This window comes from Oncorhynchus nerka, linkage group LG15 (genome assembly GCF_034236695.1).
Source record: "Oncorhynchus nerka isolate Pitt River linkage group LG15, Oner_Uvic_2.0, whole genome shotgun sequence".
Taxonomy (NCBI): Eukaryota; Metazoa; Chordata; class Actinopteri; order Salmoniformes; family Salmonidae; genus Oncorhynchus; species Oncorhynchus nerka.
In genome coordinates, this window is record NC_088410.1 from 13,737,427 (window position 1) to 13,756,676 (window position 19,250).

General features: G+C 49.6%; 1 protein-coding gene across 1 annotated transcript in view; it reads left to right on the plus strand.

The window, feature by feature from the left end:
- The window catches only part of LOC115124168 (tuberin-like), a 93,327-nt gene extending 76,435 nt beyond the window's left edge, over positions 1-16,892 (plus strand). The window contains 7 exon segments of the mRNA XM_065002199.1: positions 3,414-3,500; positions 7,214-7,400; positions 8,073-8,212; positions 9,505-9,583; positions 10,848-10,939; positions 11,075-11,173; positions 15,796-16,892. Coding sequence (XP_064858271.1) covers positions 3,414-3,500; positions 7,214-7,400; positions 8,073-8,212; positions 9,505-9,583; positions 10,848-10,939; positions 11,075-11,173; positions 15,796-15,972 — 861 coding nt within the window. The 3' untranslated portion in view covers positions 15,973-16,892.
- Positions 16,893-19,250: the final 2,358 nt, after the last annotated feature.

Consider the following 19,250-nt stretch of genomic DNA (forward strand, 5'->3'; position numbering starts at 1 on the left):
CAGTGTCTCTCTCCCCTAGCTGATCGACAGTGTCTCTCTCCCTAGCTGATCGACAGTGTCTCTCTCCCCCTAGCTGATCGACAGTGTCTCTCTCTCCCCTAGCTGATCTCTCCCCTAGCTGATCGACAGTGTCTCTCTCTCCCTCCCCCTAGCTGATCGACAGTGTCTCTCTCCCCCTAGCTGATCGACAGTGTCTCTCTGATCCCTCTCTCCCCTAGCTGATCGACAGTGTCTCTCCCCTAGCTGATCGACAGTGTCTCTCTCCCCCTAGCTGATCGACAGTGTCTCTCTCCCCCTAGCTGATCGACAGTGTCTCTCTCTCTCCCTAGCTGATCGACAGTGTCTCTCTCCCCGACAGTAGCTGATCGACAGTGTCTCTCTCCCCCTAGCTGATCGACAGTGTCTCTCCCCTAGCTGATCGACAGTGTCTCTCCCCTAGCTGATCGACAGTGTCTCTCTCCCCTAGCTGATCGACAGTGTCTCTCCCCCTAGCTGATCGACAGTGTCTCTCTCCCCCCTAGCTGATCGACAGTGTCTCTCTCTCCCCTAGCTGATCGACAGTGTCTCTCTCCCCCTAGCTGATCGACAGTGTCTCTCTCTCCCCCTAGCTGATCGACAGTGTCTCTCTCCCCCTAGCTGATCGACAGTGTCTCTCTCCCCCTAGCTGATCGACAGTGTCTCTCTCCCCCCCTAGCTGATCGACAGTGTCTCTCTCCCCCTAGCTGATCGACAGTGTCTCTCTCCCCCCTAGCTGATCGACAGTGTCTCTCTCCCCTAGCTGATCGACAGTGTCTCTCTCCCCCTAGCTGATCGACAGTGTCTCTCTCTCTAGCTGATCGACAGTGTCTCTCCCCCTAGCTGATCGACAGTGTCTCTCTCCCCTAGCTGATCGACAGTGTCTCTCCCCCCTAGCTGATCGACAGTGTCTCTCTCCCCCCTAGCTGATCGACAGTGTCTCAGTGTCTCTCTCTCCCCTAGCTGATCGACAGTGTCTCTCTCCCCCTAGCTGATCGACAGTGTCTCTCTCCCCTAGCTGATCGACAGTGTCTCTCTCCCCCCCTAGCTGATCGACAGTGTCTCTCTCCCCCTAGCTGATCGACAGTGTCTCTCTCCCCCTAGCTGATCGACAGTGTCTCTCTCCCCCTAGCTGATCGACAGTGTCTCTCTCCCCCTAGCTGATCGACAGTGTCTCTCTCTCCCCCCTAGCTGATCGACAGTGTCTCTCTCCCCCCTAGCTGATCGACAGTGTCTCTCTCCCCCTAGCTGATCGACAGTGTCTCTCTCCCCCCTAGCTGATCGACAGTGTCTCTCTCTCCCCTAGCTGATCGACAGTGTCTCTCTCTCCCCCTAGCTGATCGACAGTGTCTCTCTCTCCCCCCTAGCTGATCGACAGTGTCTCTCTCCCCCTAGCTGATCGACAGTGTCTCTCTCTCCCTAGCTGATCGACAGTGTCTCTCCCCCTAGCTGATCAGTGTCTCTCCCCCCTAGCTGATCGACAGTGTCTCTCTCCCCCCTAGCTGATCGACAGTGTCTCTCTCTCCCCTAGCTGATCGCTGTCTCTCCCCCTAGCTGATCGACAGTCTCTCTCTCCCCTAGCTGATCGACAGTGTCTCTCTCCCCTAGCTGATCGACAGTGTCTCTCTCCCCCCTAGCTGATCGACAGTGTCTCTCTCCCCCTAGCTGATCGACAGTGTCTCTCTCCCCCCTAGCTGATCGACAGTGTCTCTCTCTCCCCCTAGCTGATCGACAGTGTCTCTCTCCCCCCTAGCTGATCGACAGTGTCTCTCCCCTAGCTGATCGACAGTGTCTCTCTCCCCTAGCTGATCGACAGTGTCTCTCTCCTGATCGACAGTGTCTAGCTGATCGACAGTGTCTCTCTCCCCTCCCCTAGCTGATCGACAGTGTCTCTCTCCCTAGCTGATCGACAGTCTCTCTCTCCCCTAGCTGATCGACAGTGTCTCTCTCCCCTAGCTGATCGACAGTGTCTCTCTCCCCCCCCTAGCTGATCGACAGTGTCTCTCTGATCCCCCCCTAGCTGATCGACAGTGTCTCTCTCCCCCTAGCTGATCGACAGTGTCTCTCTCTCCCCCTAGCTGATCGACAGTGTCTCTCTCCCCTCTGATCGACCCCCCCTAGCTGATCGACAGTGTCTCTCTCCCCTAGCTGATCGACAGTGTCTCTCTCTCTCCCCCCCTAGCTGATCGACAGTGTCTCTCTCCCCCCTAGCTGATCGACAGTGTCTCTCTCTGATCTCCCTCCCCTAGCTGATCGACAGTGTCTCTCTCTCTCCCCTAGCTGATCGACAGTGTCTCTCTCCCCCTAGTGTCTCTCTCCCCCTAGCTGATCGACAGTGTCTCTCTCTCTCCCTAGCTGATCGACAGTGTCTCTCTCCCCCCCCTAGCTGATCGACAGTGTCTCTCTCTCTCCCTAGCTGATCGACAGTGTCTCTCTCTCCCCCCTAGCTGATCGACAGTGTCTCTCTCTCTCCCTGATAGCTGATCGACAGTGTCTCTCTCTCCCTCCCCCTAGCTGATCGACAGTGTCTCTCTCTCCCCCTAGCTGATCGACAGTGTCTCTCTCTCTCCCCTAGCTGATCGACAGTGTCTCTCTCTCCCCCTAGCTGATCGACAGTGTCTCTCTCTCCCCCCCCTAGCTGATCGACAGTGTCTCTCTCTCTCCCCCCTAGCTGATCGACAGTGTCTCTCTCTGATCGACAGTCTCTCCCCCTAGCTGATCGACAGTGTCTCTCTCTCCCCCCTAGCTGATCGACAGTGTCTCTCTCTCCCCCCTAGCTGATCGACAGTGTCTCTCTCTCTCTCTCTCCCCTAGCTGATCGACAGTGTCTCTCTCTCTCTCTCTCCCCTAGCTGATCGACAGTGTCTCTCTCTCCCCCCCTAGCTGATCGACAGTGTCTCTCTGATCGACAGTCTCCCCCCTAGCTGATCGACAGTGTCTCTCTCCCCCCCTAGCTGATCGACAGTGTCTCTCTCCCCTAGCTGATCGACAGTGTCTCTCCCCCTAGCTGATCGACAGTGTCTCTCCCCCCCTAGCTGATCGACAGTGTCTCTCTCCCCTAGCTGATCGACAGTGTCTCTCCCCCCCCTAGCTGATCGACAGTGTCTCTCTCTCCCCCCTAGCTGATCGACAGTGTCTCTCTCTCTCCCCTAGCTGATCGACAGTGTCTCTCTCTCCCCCCTAGCTGATCGACAGTGTCTCTCTCTGATCTCCCCCCTAGCTGATCGACAGTGTCTCTCTCTCTCCCCTAGCTGATCGACAGTGTCTCTCTCCCCCTAGCTGATCGACAGTGTCTCTCTCCCCCCTAGCTGATCGACAGTGTCTCTCTCTCTCCCCCTAGCTGATCGACAGTGTCTCTCCCCTAGCTGATCGACAGTGTCTCTCTCTCTCCCCCCTAGCTGATCGACAGAGCGGTGAAGGTTCTGGACCAGATGCCTCCGTATGATACCCATAAGATTGGAGTGGTGTTTGTCGGAGCTGGACAGGTGAGTCAGGTGTCTTTGAAGGGATCCTACCAGATGAATCTACCTCCCAGAGGCAGGTGAACTTGTGGACACCATCTGTATGGTATCTGTGTGCAGGATGAAGGAGGTTTTGTGAGCCGATGCTAACTAAGTGTCAGAGCTATGACTTCAAACAGACACTGCTTCGTTGTAACAGTCTCCCAGTATCCCTTTAAGCCTGGGGGACGGGCTGGTTTGATGAGCTCATCAGGAGGGGCCACAGGGGCTTGCTGGGGGCGTTTTTGATTACATTTCCTGCAATCCACATATTGCCACGGGGTGGAGAGAGATGTTTGTAATTTTGTGATCAATTTCTTGCAATTCTACACACTTTGCCTCGGGGCTTGGAGAAGATCAATGGGGGCCAATCGGTCTGGAATTCAACCATGATTATTACAGGTTTGGGTAGCTGATCGACAGGTCTTGGGTAGCTGATCTCTAACTACAGGTTTGGGTAGCTGATCGACAGACTAACTGACAGTCTCTCTCCCCCTAGCTGATCGACAGACTAACTTTGGGTACCGATGCCTCCGTAGACCCATAAGATTGTGTTTGGGTCTGACTAGCTCAGGTTTGAAGGGAGAGATAACTAGCTGATCACAGGTTTGGGACTCTGCTAGACTAATACAGGTTTGTGGTAGCCCCTAGACTAACTACAGGTTTGGGTAGCTCCCCTAGACTGACTACAGGTTTGGGTAGCCGGCCCTAGACTAACTACAGGTTTCTCTCCTCCACTAGACTAATCTACAGGTTTGGGATCTCTCCGCTAGACTAACTTCTTAGCTGAGGTTTGGGTCTCTCGGCCTGCTAGACTAACTACAGGTTTGGGTAGCTGGCCGCTAGACTAACTACAGGTTTGGGTAGCCGGCCACTAGACTAACTACAGGTTTGGGTAGCTGGCCGCTAGACTAACTACAGGTTTGGGTAGTGTCTCCGCTAGACTAACTACAGGTTTGGGTAGCCGGCCCCTAGACTAACTACAGGTTTGGGTAGCCGGCCTCTAGACTAACTACAGGTTTGGGTAGCTCCTCTCCCTAGACTGACTACAGGTTTGGGTAGCTGGCCGCTAGACTAACTACAGGTTTGGGTAGCCGGCCGCTAGACTAACTACAGGTTTGGGTAGCTGGCCGCTAGACTAACTACAGGTTTGGGTAGCTGGCCGCTAGACTAACTACAGGTTTGGGTAGCTGGCCGCTAGACTAACTACAGGTTTGGGTAGCCGGCCGCTAGACTAACTACAGGTTTGGGTAGCCGGCCGCTAGACTAACTACAGGTTTGGGTAGCCGATCGCTAGACTAACTACAGGTTTGGGTAGCCGACCACTAGACTAACTACAGGTTTGGGTATCCGGCCTCTAGACTAGCTATAGGTTTGGGTAGCCGACCACTAGACTAACTACAGGTTTGGGTATCCGGCCTCTAGACTAGCTACAGGTTTGGGTATCCGGCCTCTAGACTAGCTACAGGTTTGGGTAGCTGACACCATCTTAGGTATCTAACTACAGGTTTGGGTAGCCGACCACTAGACTAACTACAGGTTTGGGTATCCGGCCTCTAGACTAGCTACAGGTTTGGGTAGCCGGCCTCTAGACTAGCTACAGGTTTGGGTAGCTGACATTTGGCTAACTACAGGTTTGGGTAGCCGACCACTAGACTAACTACAGGTTTGGGTATCCGGCCGCTAGACTAACTACAGGTTTGGGTAGCCGGCCGCTAGACTAACTACAGGTTTGGGTAGCCGGCCACTAGACTAACTACAGGTTTGGGTAGCTGGCCGCTAGACTAACTACAGGTTTGGGGTCGCTGGCCGCTAGACTAACTACAGGTTTGGGTATCCGGCCGCTAGACTAACTGCATGTTTGGGTAGCCGGCCTCTAGACTAGCTACAGGTTTGGGTAGCCCGGCCACTAGACTAACTACAGGTTTGGGTAGCCGGCCGCTAGACTAACTACAGGTTTGGGTAGCCGGCCGCTAGACTAACTACAGGTTTGGGTAGCTGGCCACTAGACTAACTACAGGTTTGGGTAGCTGGCCGCTAGACTAACTACAGGTTTGGGTAGCCGGCCGCTAGACTAACTACAGGTTTGGGTAGCCGGCCGCTAGACTAACTACAGGTTTGGGTAGCCGGCCGCTAGACTAACTACAGGTTTGGGTAGCCGATCGCTAGACTAACTACAGGTTTGGGTAGCCGACCACTAGACTAACTACAGGTTTGGGTATCCGGCCTCTAGACTAGCTACAGGTTTGGGTAGCCGACCACTAGACTAACTACAGGTTTGGGTATCCGGCCTCTAGACTAGCTACAGGTTTGGGTATCCGGCCTCTAGACTAGCTACAGGTTTGGGTAGCTGACATTTGGCTAACTACAGGTTTGGGTAGCCGACCACTAGACTAACTACAGGTTTGGGTATCCGGCCTCTAGACTAGCTACAGGTTTGGGTAGCCGGCCTCTAGACTAGCTACAGGTTTGGGTAGCTGACATTTGGCTAACTACAGGTTTGGGTGGCTGACCACTAGACTAACTACAGGTTTGGGTATCCGGCCTCTAGACTAGCTACAGGTTTGGGTAGCCGGCCGCTAGACTAACTACAGGTTTGGGTAGCCGGCCGCTAGACTAGCTACAGGTTTGGTTAGCCGGCCGCTAGACTAGCTACAGGTTTGGGTATCCGGCCTCTAGACTAGCTACAGGTTTGGGTAGCTGACATTTGGCTAACTACAGGTTTGGGTAGCCGACCACTAGACTAACTACAGGTTTGGGTATCCGGCCTCTAGACTAGCTACAGGTTTGGGTAGCCGGCCTCTAGACTAGCTACAGGTTTGGGTAGCTGACATTTGGCTAACTACAGGTTTGGGTAGCCGACCACTAGACTAACTACAGGTTTGGGTAGCCGGCCGCTAGACTAGCTACAGGTTTGGGTAGCCGGCCGCTAGACTAACTACAGGTTTGGGTAGCCGGCCGCTAGACTAGCTACAGGTTTGGGTAGCCGGCCGCTAGACTAGCTACAGGTTTGGGTAGCCGGCCGCTAGACTAACTACAGGTTTGGGTAGCCGGGCGCTAGACTAGCTACAGGTTTGGGTAGCCGGCCGCTAGACTAACTACAGGTTTGGGTAGCTGACATTTGGCTAACAAGGGAAACACTGCAGATGCACAAACACATTTAGAAATTCCACCTTGTGTTTTCTGCTGTTTATTTGGGGGGGGGGGTACAATATGTAATGTCCCCTCCCGTCCACACATGACCACAAGGACTCTATAAACCCTGTGTGGAGACAACATTTAGATTCCAGAGGAAGGTACAAATGAGTCTGCAACACACTTGTAGATGTAGTATGGGTTGACTCCCAAAACAACCTTTAATGAACGGACTTTTTCCCTCCCCCTTTCCCTCTCTCCTTCCTCCCCCTCTCTCTCTCCCTCCCCCTTTCCCTCTCTCCTTCCTCCACCTCTCCCTCTCTCCTTCCTCCACCTCTCCCTCTCTCCTTCCTCTCCCTCTCTCCTTCCTCCCCCTCTCCCTCCCCTTTCCCTCTCTCCCTCCCCCTTTCCCTCTCTTTCCTCTCCCTCTCCCTCTCTCCTTCCTCTCCCTCTTTCCCTCCCCCTTTCCCTCTCTCTTTCCTCCCCATCTCCCTCTCCTCCCTCCCCCTTTCCCTCTCTCCTCCCTCTCCCTCTCCCTCTCTCCTTCCTGCTCCCTACCCCAGGTATTCAACGAGGTGTCCATCCTGTCCAATGAGTATGGTTCTAACCGCTACGCTGGCTTCCTGACCGGCCTGGGGAAGCTGATCCACCTGAAGGACTGTGATCCAGACCAGATCTTCCTGGGGGGTCTAGACCAGTATGGAGATGACGGGGAGTTTACCTACTGCTGGCACGATGACATCATGCAGGGTGACTGTATTTCTACTTACAGGTGTTACTCTGTACCCCAGGGTTCAGGTGATGCCCAACAGAGGGGTCAGTCTGTCTGTACCCCCACTAACCCCCCTCTCCTCTCCTCAGCCATCTTCCACATAGCCACCCTGATGCCCAACAGAGGGGTCACAGTCTTCCACATAGCCACCCTGATGCCCAACAGAGGCAGTGCTGTACCCCCACTAACCCCCCTCTCCTCCTCTCCTCAGCCATCTTCCACATAGCCACCCTGATGCCCAACAGAGACAGTGATAAGGGCTGCTGTACCCCCACTAACCCCCCTCTCCTCCTCTCCTCAGCCATCTTCCACATAGCCACCCTGATGCCCAACAGAGACAGTGATAAGGGCTGCTGTACCCCCACTAACCCCCCTCTCCTCCTCTCCTCAGCCATCTTCCACATAGCCACCCTGATGCCCAACAGAGACAGTGATAAGGGCTGCTGTACCCCCACTAACCCCCCTCTCTCCTCCTCAGCCATCTTCCACATAGCCACCCTGATGCCCAACAGAGACAGTGATAAGGGCTGCTGTACCCCCACTAACCCCCCTCTCCTCAGCCATCTTCCACATAGCCACCCTGATGCCCAACAGAGACAGTGATAAGGGCTGCTGTACCCCCACTAACCCCCCTCTCCTCCTCTCCTCAGCCATCTTCCACATAGCCACCCTGATGCCCAACAGAGACAGTGATAAGGGCTGCTGTAACAAGAAGAGACACATTGGAAACGACTTTGTTATGGTGGTTTACAACGACTCAGGAGAGGAGTACAAACTGGGGACCATCAAGGTACGTTCTCACTCACTCACTCACTCACAGGCAGACAAACACACCCACTTTTGTTCATTGTGTTCATTTGGATTAAATAATAACTCTTCTATATTCTTCTCTTTCTCTCTCCTCCCTCTCCCTCTCTCCTCCCTCTCCCCCTCATCTCTCTCCTCCCTCCCTCTCGTCTCTATCCTCCCTCTCGTCTCTATCCTCCCTCTCCCTCTCGTCTCTCTCCTCCCTCCCTCTCGTCTCTCTCCTCCCTCCCTCTCCCTCTCGTCTCTCTCCTCCCTCCCTCTCCCCCTCGTCTCTCTCCTCCCTCCCTCTCGTCCCTCTCCCCCTCATCTCTCTCCTCCCTCCCTCTCGTCTCTATCCTCCCTCTCCCTCTCGTCTCTATCCTCCCTCTCCCTCTCGTCTCTCTCCTCCCTCCCTCTCGTCTCTCTCCTCCCTCCCTCTCGTCTCTCTCCCTCCCTCCCTCTCGTCTCTCTCCCTCCCTCTCCTCTCTCCTCCCTCCCTCTCCTCCCCTCCCTCCCTCTCGTCTCTCTCCTCCCTCCCTCTCGTCTCTCTCCTCCCTCTCCCCTCGTCTCTCTCCTCTCTCCCCCCTCGTCTCTCTCCTCCCTCCCTCTCGTCTCTCTCCTCCCTATCCCTCTCTCCTCTCTCTCCCCTCATCTCTCTCCTCCCTCCCTCTCGTCTCTCTCCTCCCTATCCCTCCTCCCTCTCCTCTCTCTCCCCCTCGTCTCTCTCCTCCCTCCCTCTCTCCTCTCTCTCCCCCTCATCTCTCTCCTCCCTCCCTCTCGTCTCTCTCCTCCCTCCCTCTCCCCTCGTCTCTCTCCTCCCTCTCCCCCCTCGTCTCTCTCCTCCCTCCCTCTCCCCCTCGTCTCTCTCCTCCCTCCCTCTCCCTCTCGTCTCTCTCCCCTCTCCCTCTCGTCTCTCTCCCCTCTCCCTCTCGTCTCTCTCCCTCTCCCTCTCGTCTCTCTCCTCCCTCCCTCTCGTCTCTCTCCTCCCTCCCTCTCCCCCCCTCGTCTCGCTCCTCCCTCCCTCTCCCCCTCATCTCTCCTCCTCCCTCTCTCCTCTCTATCCTCCCTCTCGGCTCTCTCCTCCCTCCCTCTCGTCTCTCTCCTCCCTCCCTCTCCCCTCGTCTCTCTCCTCTCTCCCTCTCCCCCTCGTCTCTCTCCTCCCTCCCTCTCCCCCTCGTCTCTCTCCTCCCTCCCTCTCCCCCTCGTCTCTCTCTCCCTCCCTCCCTCTCCCCCGTCTCTCTCCTCCCTCCCTCTCCCCCTCGTCTCTCTCCTCCCTCTCTCTCGTCTGTGTCCCAGGGTCAGTTTAACTTTGTTGAGGTGATCATTAAGCCTCTGGACTACGGAAGTAACCTGGTCACCCTGCAGTGCAGGAAAGGTGAGAGGAAGGGAAGGAGACAGGAAGGGAAGGAGACAGGAAGGGAAGGAGAGAGGAAGGGAAGGAGAGAGGAAGGGGAGGAGAGAGGAAGGGAAGGAGAGAGGAAGGGAAGGGGAGGAGAGAGGAATAACAAGGACGAATATAGAGATGGACAATGAAGCAGGGAGCCAAGGGGGATGTTTTAAATCATAATTAAGTCTTTGTTGAAGTGAAATGGACTGATTTTTATTTTTTCCTTCTCTTTCCCCATATCTCCCTCTCTCTACTTCCTCACCTCTTTCCTTCTCCCCCTCTCTACTTCCTCACCTATTTCCTCCTCCCCCTCTCTACTTCCTCACCTCTTTCCTCCTCCCTCTCTCTACTTCCTCACCTCTTTCCTCCTCCCCCTCTCTACTTCCTCACCTCTTTCCTCCTCCCTCTCTCTACTTCCTCACCTCTTTCCTCCTCTCTCTCTCTACTTCCTCACCTCTTTCCTTCTCCCCCTCTACTTCCTCACCTCTTTCCTTCTCCCCCTCTACTTCCTCACCTCTTTCCTTCTCCCCCTCTCTACTTCCTCACCTCTTTCCTTCTCCCCCTCTCTACTTCCTCACCTCTTTCCTTCTCCCCCTCTCTACTTCCTCACCTCTTTCCTCCTCCCCCTCTCTACTTCCTCACCTCTTTCCTTCTCCCTCTCTCTACTTCCTCACCTCTTTCCTCCTCCCCCTCTCTACTTCCTCACCTCTTTCCTTCTCCCCCTCTCTACTTCCTCACCTCTTTCCTTCTCCCTCTCTCTACTTCCTCACCTCTTTCCTTCTCCCTCTCTCTACTTCCTCACCTCTTTCCTCCTCCCCTCTCTACTTCCTCACCTCTTTCCTCCTCCCTCTCTCTACTTCCTCACCTCTTTCCTTCTCCCTCTACTTCCTCACCTCTTTCCTTCTCTCTCTCTCTCTACTTCCTCACCTCTTTCCTTCTCTCTCTCTCTCTACTTCCTCACCTCTTTCCTTCTCTCTCTCTCTACTTCCTCACCTCTTTCCTTCTCTCTCTCTCTACTTCCTCACCTCTTTCCTCCTCCCCCTCTCTACTTCCTCACCTCTTTCCTCCTCCCCCTCTCTACTTCCTCACCTCTTTCCTCCTCCCCCTCTCTACTTCCTCACCTCTTTCCTCCTCCCCCTCTCTACTTCCTCACCTCTTTCCTTCTCCCTCTCTCTACTTCCTCACCTCTTTCCTTCTCTCTCTCTCTACTTCCTCACCTCTTTCCTCCTCTCTCTCTGTCTCCATCCATCAGATCTGGAGGGTCTAGTTGACACCAGTGTAGTGAAGATAGTCTCAGACCAAAACCTTCCATTGCTGGTACGACAGATGGCCCTACACGCTAACGTGAGTCTCTCTCTCTCTCTCACACACACACACACACACACTTGGACATTTAATTAAAATGCATGCTGTTGATAACTGCATGCTGATTCAGCGCACGCTGTCATGACTGTCTGTATGTCTCCCTGTGTGTTTCAGATGGCATCTCTGGTCCACCAGTACAGAGCAAACCCTTCTGATGCCTACGCCTCCAAGTGGCTGGCCAGACTACGACACATCAAGAGACTCCGGACAAGGGTGAGAACACACACACACACACACACACAGTGGAGAAACCTTTCTTTTGTTTCTTGGTGAGAGTTAGAGCACCTCAGAGAACAAACCTCCGTTGTGGACTGAACAGTCAACATTAAACCTGGAAATGTATTAAATTAGGAAACGTGTTTACAGTACCTGGTGATTACTGTGATTAGGAGACACATGTTTACAGTACCTGGTGATTACTGTGATTAGGAGACACATGTTTACAGTACCTGGTGATTACTGTGTTTAGGAGACACGTGTTTACAGTACCTGGTGATTACTGTGTTTACAGTACCTGGTGATTACTGTGATTAGGAGACATGTGTTTACAGTACCTGGTGATTACTGTGTTTACAGTACCTGGTGATTACTGTGATTAGGAGACATGTGTTTACAGTACCTGGTGATTACTGTGATTAGGAGACATGTGTTTACAGTACCTGGTGATTACTGTGATTAGGAGACATGTGTTTACAGTACCTGGTGATTACTGTGTTTACAGTACCTGGTGATTACTGTGTTTACAGTACCTGGTGATTACTGTGTTTACAGTACCTGGTGATTACTGTGATTAGGAGACATGTGTTTACAGTACCTGGTGATTACTGTGATTAGGAGACATGTGTTTACAGTACCTGGTGATTACTGTGTTTACAGTACCTGGTGATTACTGTGTTTACAGTACCTGGTGATTACTGTGATTAGGAGACATGTTTACAGTACCTGGTGATTACTGTGATTAGGAGACACATGTTTACAGTACCTGGTGATTAGGAGACACATGTTTACAGTACCTGGTGATTACTGTGATTAGGAGACATGTGTTTACAGTACCTGGTGATTACTGTGATTAGGAGACACATGTTTACAGTACCTGGTGATTACTGTGATTAGGAGACATGTGTTTACAGTACCTGGTGATTACTGTGATTAGGAGACGTGTTTACAGTACCTGGTGATTACTGTGATTAGGAGACGTGTTTACAGTACCTGGTGATTAGGAGACACATGTTTACAGTACCTGGTGATTACTGTGATTAGGAGACGTGTTTACAGTACCTGGTGATTACTGTGATTAGGAGACACATGTTTACAGTACCTGGTGATTACTGTGATTAGGAGACACATGTTTACAGTACCTGGTGATTACTGTGATTAGGAGACACATGTTTACAGTACCTGGTGATTACTGTGATTAGGAGACACATGTTTACAGTACCTGGTGATTAGGAGACACATGTTTACAGTACCTGGTGATTACTGTGATTAGGAGACATGTGTTTACAGTACCTGGTGATTACTGTGTTTACAGTACCTGGTGATTACTGTGTTTACAGTACCTGGTGATTACTGTGATTAGGACACATGTTTACAGTACCTGGTGATTACTGTGATTAGGAGACACATGTTTACAGTACCTGGTGATTAGGAGACACATGTTTACAGTACCTGGTGATTACTGTGATTAGGAGACATGTGTTTACAGTACCTGGTGATTACTGTGATTAGGAGACACATGTTTACAGTACCTGGTGATTACTGTGATTAGGAGACATGTGTTTACAGTACCTGGTGATTACTGTGATTAGGAGACGTGTTTACAGTACCTGGTGATTACTGTGATTAGGAGACGTGTTTACAGTACCTGGTGATTACTGTGATTAGGAGACACATGTTTACAGTACCTGGTGATTACTGTGATTAGGAGACACATGTTTACAGTACCTGGTGATTACTGTGATTAGGAGACACATGTTTACAGTACCTGGTTATTAGGAGGCACGTGTTTACAGTACCTGGTGATTAGGAGACGTGTTTACAGTACCTGGTGATTACTGTGATTAGGAGACACATGTTTACAGTACCTGGTGATTACTGTGATTAGGAGACGTGTTTACAGTACCTGGTGATTAGGAGACACATGTTTACAGTACCTGGTGATTACTGTGATTAGGAGACACATGTTTACAGTACCTGGTGATTACTGTGTTTACAGTACCTGGTGATTACTGTGATTAGGAGACACGTGTTTACAGTACCTTGTGATTACTGTGATTAGGAGGCACATGTTTACAGTACCTGGTGATTACTGTGTTTACAGTACCTGGTGATTAGGAGACGTGTTTACAGTACCTGGTGATTACTGTGATTAGGAGACACATGTTTACAGTACCTGGTGATTACTGTGATTAGGAGACGTGTTTACAGTACCTGGTGATTAGGAGACACATGTTTACAGTACCTGGTGATTACTGTGTTTACAGTACCTGGTGATTACTGTGATTAGGAGACACGTGTTTACAGTACCTTGTGATTACTGTGATTAGGAGGCACATGTTTACAGTACCTGGTGATTACTGTGGTTAGGAGACACATGTTTACAGTACCTGGTGATTACTGTGATTAGGAGACACGTGTTTACAGTACCTTGTGATTACTGTGATTAGGAGGCACATGTTTACAGTACCTGGTGATTACTGTGGTTAGGAGACACATGTTTACAGTACCTGGTGATTACTGTGTTTACAGTACCTGGTGATTACTGTGATTAGGAGACACATGTTTACAGTACCTGGTGATTACTGTGATTAGGAGACGTGTTTACAGTACCTGGTGATTACTGTGATTAGGAGACACATGTTTACAGTACCTGGTGATTACTGTGATTAGGAGACACATGTTTACAGTACCTGGTGATTAGGAGACACATGTTTACAGTACCTGGTGATTAGGAGACACATGTTTACAGTACCTGGTGATTACTGTGATTAGGAGACACATGTTTACAGTACCTGGTGATTAGGAGGCACGTGTTTACAGTACCTGGTGATTAGGAGACGTGTTTACAGTACCTGGTGATTACTGTGATTAGGAGACACATGTTTACAGTACCTGGTGATTACTGTGATTAGGAGACGTGTTTACAGTACCTGGTGATTAGGAGACACATGTTTACAGTACCTGGTGATTACTGTGATTAGGAGACACATGTTTACAGTACCTGGTGATTACTGTGTTTACAGTACCTGGTGATTACTGTGATTAGGAGACACGTGTTTACAGTACCTTGTGATTACTGTGATTAGGAGGCACATGTTTACAGTACCTGGTGATTACTGTGGTTAGGAGACACATGTTTACAGTACCTGGTGATTACTGTGATTAGGAGACACGTGTTTACAGTACCTGGTGATTAGGAGACACATGTTTACAGTACCTGGTGATTAGGAGACACATGTTTACAGTACCTGGTGATTACTGTGATTAGGAGACACATGTTTACAGTACCTGGTGATTAGGAGGCACGTGTTTACAGTACCTGGTGATTAGGAGACACATGTTTACAGTACCTGGTGATTACTGTGATTAGGAGACACATGTTTACAGTACCTGGTGATTAGGAGGCACGTGTTTACAGTACCTGGTGATTAGGAGACGTGTTTACAGTACCTGGTGATTACTGTGATTAGGAGACACATGTTTACAGTACCTGGTGATTACTGTGATTAGGAGACGTGTTTACAGTACCTGGTGATTAGGAGACACATGTTTACAGTACCTGGTGATTACTGTGATTAGGAGACACATGTTTACAGTACCTGGTGATTACTGTGTTTACAGTACCTGGTGATTACTGTGATTAGGAGACACGTGTTTACAGTACCTGGTGATTACTGTGATTAGGAGACACATGTTTACAGTACCTGGTGATTAGGAGACACATGTTTACAGTACCTGGTGATTACTGTGATTAGGAGACACATGTTTACAGTACCTGGTGATTACTGTGATTAGGAGACACGTGTTTACAGTACCTGGTGATTACTGTGTTTACAGTACCTGGTGATTACTGTGATTAGGAGACACGTGTTTACAGTACCTTGTGATTACTGTGATTAGGAGGCACATGTTTACAGTACCTGGTGATTACTGTGGTTAGGAGACACATGTTTACAGTACCTGGTGATTACTGTGATTAGGAGACACATGTTTACAGTACCTGGTGATTACTGTGATTAGGAGACACATGTTTACAGTACCTGGTGATTACTGTGATTAGGAGACACATGTTTACAGTACCTGGTGATTACTGTGATTAGGAGACACATGTTTACAGTACCTGGTGATTAGGAGACACATGTTTACAGTACCTGGTGATTACTGTGATTAGGAGACACATGTTTACAGTACCTGGTGATTAGGAGACACATGTTTACAGTACCTGGTGATTACTGTGATTAGGAGACATGTTTACAGTACCTGGTGATTACTGTGATTAGGAGACACATGTTTACAGTACCTGGTGATTACTGTGATTAGGAGACACATGTTTACAGTACCTGGTGTCTCCTAATCACAGTAATCACATGTTTACAGTACCTGGTGATTACTGTGTTTACAGTACCTGGTGATTAGGAGACACATGTTTACAGTACCTGGTGATTACTGTGATTAGGAGACACATGTTGTCTCTATATATATATATATTGCACAAGGATTGATGTTGTTTTTAAGTGATTTTCAAGGACAGTCTAAACTACCTACATTCTCAACATGTTCATATCGCCGAGGTCCTACTGTGAAATCAGGCAATTTCTCAACTCAACCCCCCACAGGCCCAGGAGGAGATCCAGTCTCGTCCCACCCCCGGTATCTCTCTGACCCAGAGCCACTCCTCCCAGACCAAACAGTCCTCCTACCAGCAGGTCAGCGGTGGAGGCTCCAACACGGACTCCTCCGGACAGAGGAAGAGACTGGTCTCCACCGTGGACGACTTCACCGACTTCGTCTGAGCCTTGAGGACGCCTTCCCAGTGTCAAATGTCTATACTAGTATACTACTGCGGGTCAAATGGCACCCTACTCCCTATATAGTGTGCTACTGTTGACCAGAGTCATATGGACCATGGTCAACAGTAGTGCACTATATAGGGAATAGGGTGCCCTTTCACACATAGTTTGCATCCCCAATACATTGGTTTCATACTATGTAGTATGCTAGTATGGATATTGTAACGGAGTGATATTTCTGATACTGTTTCCGGTCCCCCTGCTCAAGGCAGACGTTGCCTCCCTCACCACAGATCGAGGATCAGGTTATCCAAGTGGTTCTAATGTCCACTAGCAGGAGGATAATAAAATACCTGATCCTAGATCTGTGTTTAGTCAGGGACAACATTGACCTGCTTTCGCTCTTTCTCTCTTGATACACACACACACACACACCGGTTGAATAACTTCCTGCTTTCTACCTATATGATTTGACGATTCTCTCCCAGACATTTGTCTCGACAAGCTGATGTGGCCTTGTGGCTTTTCATCCAACTGCTCCCATGAATTAGTTGTGATGCTGATGAGATGACCGGTGCAGCCTAACTAACACTGGTGCAGCCTAACTAACGCTGGTGCTGCCTAACTAACCCTGGTGCAGCCTAACTAACGCTGCGTCCCTATTGTCTTTCTAATACTCTGTGCTTGACCAGGGCACGTGGGCTCTATCTAAAGTAGTGCACTATGTAGAGGGAATAGGGTGCCATTTGGAACGCAGAGAATGACCCCCCGTGGCTTACACAGCCGACGCACACCCTTTCATCCCTCTCCTCATTTCCTTCTCTCATCCCCTCGCAAAACCACTCAGAAGGAAGTATGGTGAATGAGAAACACGACATTTGAAAGCTGTGTGTGTGTACAGAATAAACAAAACAAATAGCCAATGAAAGTGTCAGTGTGTTTTTTTTTTCCATTTCTATTTGTATTGTGATGTCGTTGAGGAGCCGTGTTTGTAGTTCTTTGTGGTGAACTCAGCCATGTTTGTAGTTTGATTATTGAACTCAGCCATGTTTGTAGTTCTTTGTGGTGAACTCAGCCATGTTTATAGTTTGATTATTGAACTCAGCCATGTTTGTAGTTTGATTATTGAACTCAGCCATGTTTGTAGTTTGATTATTGAACTCAGCCATGTTTGTAGTTTGATTATTGAACTCAGCCATGTTTGTAGTTTGATTATTGAACTCAGCCATGTTTGTAGTTTGATTATTGAACTCAGCCATGTTTGTAGTTTGATTATTGAACTCAGCCATGTTTGTAGTTTGATTATTGAACTCAGCCATGTTTGTAGTTTGATTATTGAACTCAGCCATGTTTGTAGTTTGATTATTGAACCCATATTTGTATTTCTACAGGTGGCACCTTTTTTTTTAAGGGGATTTTTTGTTATAGCTTGCCTGGTTCACCAGGTGGGCAGAGTTTGCGCCATGTTAAAAATGATTTGCATTTAACTGGGCTGCTTCCTTGATGAGTTTGGATCATCTTGATCAGATCATGAAAACCAGGGCTATAAATCCTTTTTTTTTTGAGAAAGGTCATCTGCAAGATGAGAGCCTGTAATCTGGTCCCTAGCCCAGTGCACTATCGGGGGGGGGGGGACACACACCATGTTTTTAAACATATTTACAGCTGTTTCAGCCACATACAGTACATTCTGAAAGTATTCAGACCCCTTGACCTTTTCCACATTTATTTAAGTTCCAGCCTTGTTCTAAAAATGGATTAAATAAATAAAAATCCTCATCAATCTATACACAACACCCCACAAGGACAAAGAGAAACAGGTTTTGAGAAATGTTTTAACATTTATAAAGAAACATACCTTAAACAAGTATTCAAACTCTTTGAGACTGGAAATTGAGCTCAGGTGCATCCTGTTTCCATTGATCATCCTTGATATGTTTCTACAACTTGATTTGTGTCCAACTGTGGTAAATTCAATTGATTGGACATGATTTGGAAAGGCACACACCTGTCTATATATATATATACACTGCTCAAAAAAATAAAGGGAACACTTAAACAACACAATGTAACTCCAAGTCAATCACACTTCTGTGAAATCAAACTGTCCACTTAGGAAGCAACACTGATTGACAATAAATTTCACATGCTGTTGTGCAAATGGAATAGACAACAGGTGGAAATTATAGGCAATTAGCAAGACACCCCCAATAAAGGAGTGGTTCTGCTGCCTGCAACATCCTCCAGCATGACCGGTTTGGCGGTGGGTCAGTCGTGGGGTGGCATTTCTTTGGTGGGCCGCACAGCCCTCCATGTGCTCGCCAGAGGTAGCCTGACTGCCATTAGGTACCGATATGAGATCCTCAGACCCCTTGTGAGACCATATGCTGGTGCGGTTGGCCCTGGGTTCCTCCTAATGCAAGACAATGCTAGACCTCATGTGGCTGGAGTGTGTCAGCAGTTCCTGCAAGAGGAAGGCATTGATGCTATGGACTGGCCCGCCCGTTCCCCAGACCTGAATCCAAATGAGCACATCTGGGACATCATGTCTCACTCCATCCACCAACGCCACGTTGCACCACAGACTGTCCAGGAGTTGGCGGATGCTTTAGTCCAGGTCTGGGAGGAGATCCCTCAGGAGACCATCCGCCACCTCATCAGGAGCCCAGGCGTTGTAGGGAGGTCATACAGGCACGTGGAGGCCACACACACTACTGAGCCTCATTTGGACTTGTTTTAAGGACATTACATCAAAGTTGGATCAGCCTGTAGTGTGGTTTTCCACTTTAATTTTGAGTGTGACTCCAAATCCAGACCTCCGTGGGTTGATAAATTTGATTTCCATTGATAATTTTTGTGTGATTTTGTTGTCAGCACATTCAACTATGTAAAGAAAAAAGTATTTCATAAGAATATTTCATTCATTCAGATCTAGGATGTGTTATTTTAGTGTTCCCTTTATTTTTTTTGAGCAGTGTATAATGTCCCACAGTTGACAGTGCATGTCAGAGCAAAAACCAAGCTATGAGGTCGAAGGAATTGTCTGTGGAGCTCCGAGACAGGATTGTGTTGAGTCACAGATCTGCGGAAGTGTACCAAAACATTTATGCATCATTGAATGTCCCCAAGAACACATCATTCTGAAATGGAAGAAGTTTGGACCCACCAAATCTCCCGGCCAAACTGAGCAATCGGGGGATAAGGACCTTGGTCAGGGAGGTAACCAAGAACCAGATAGTCACTCTGACAGAGCTCCAGAGTTCTTCTGTGGAGGTGGGAGA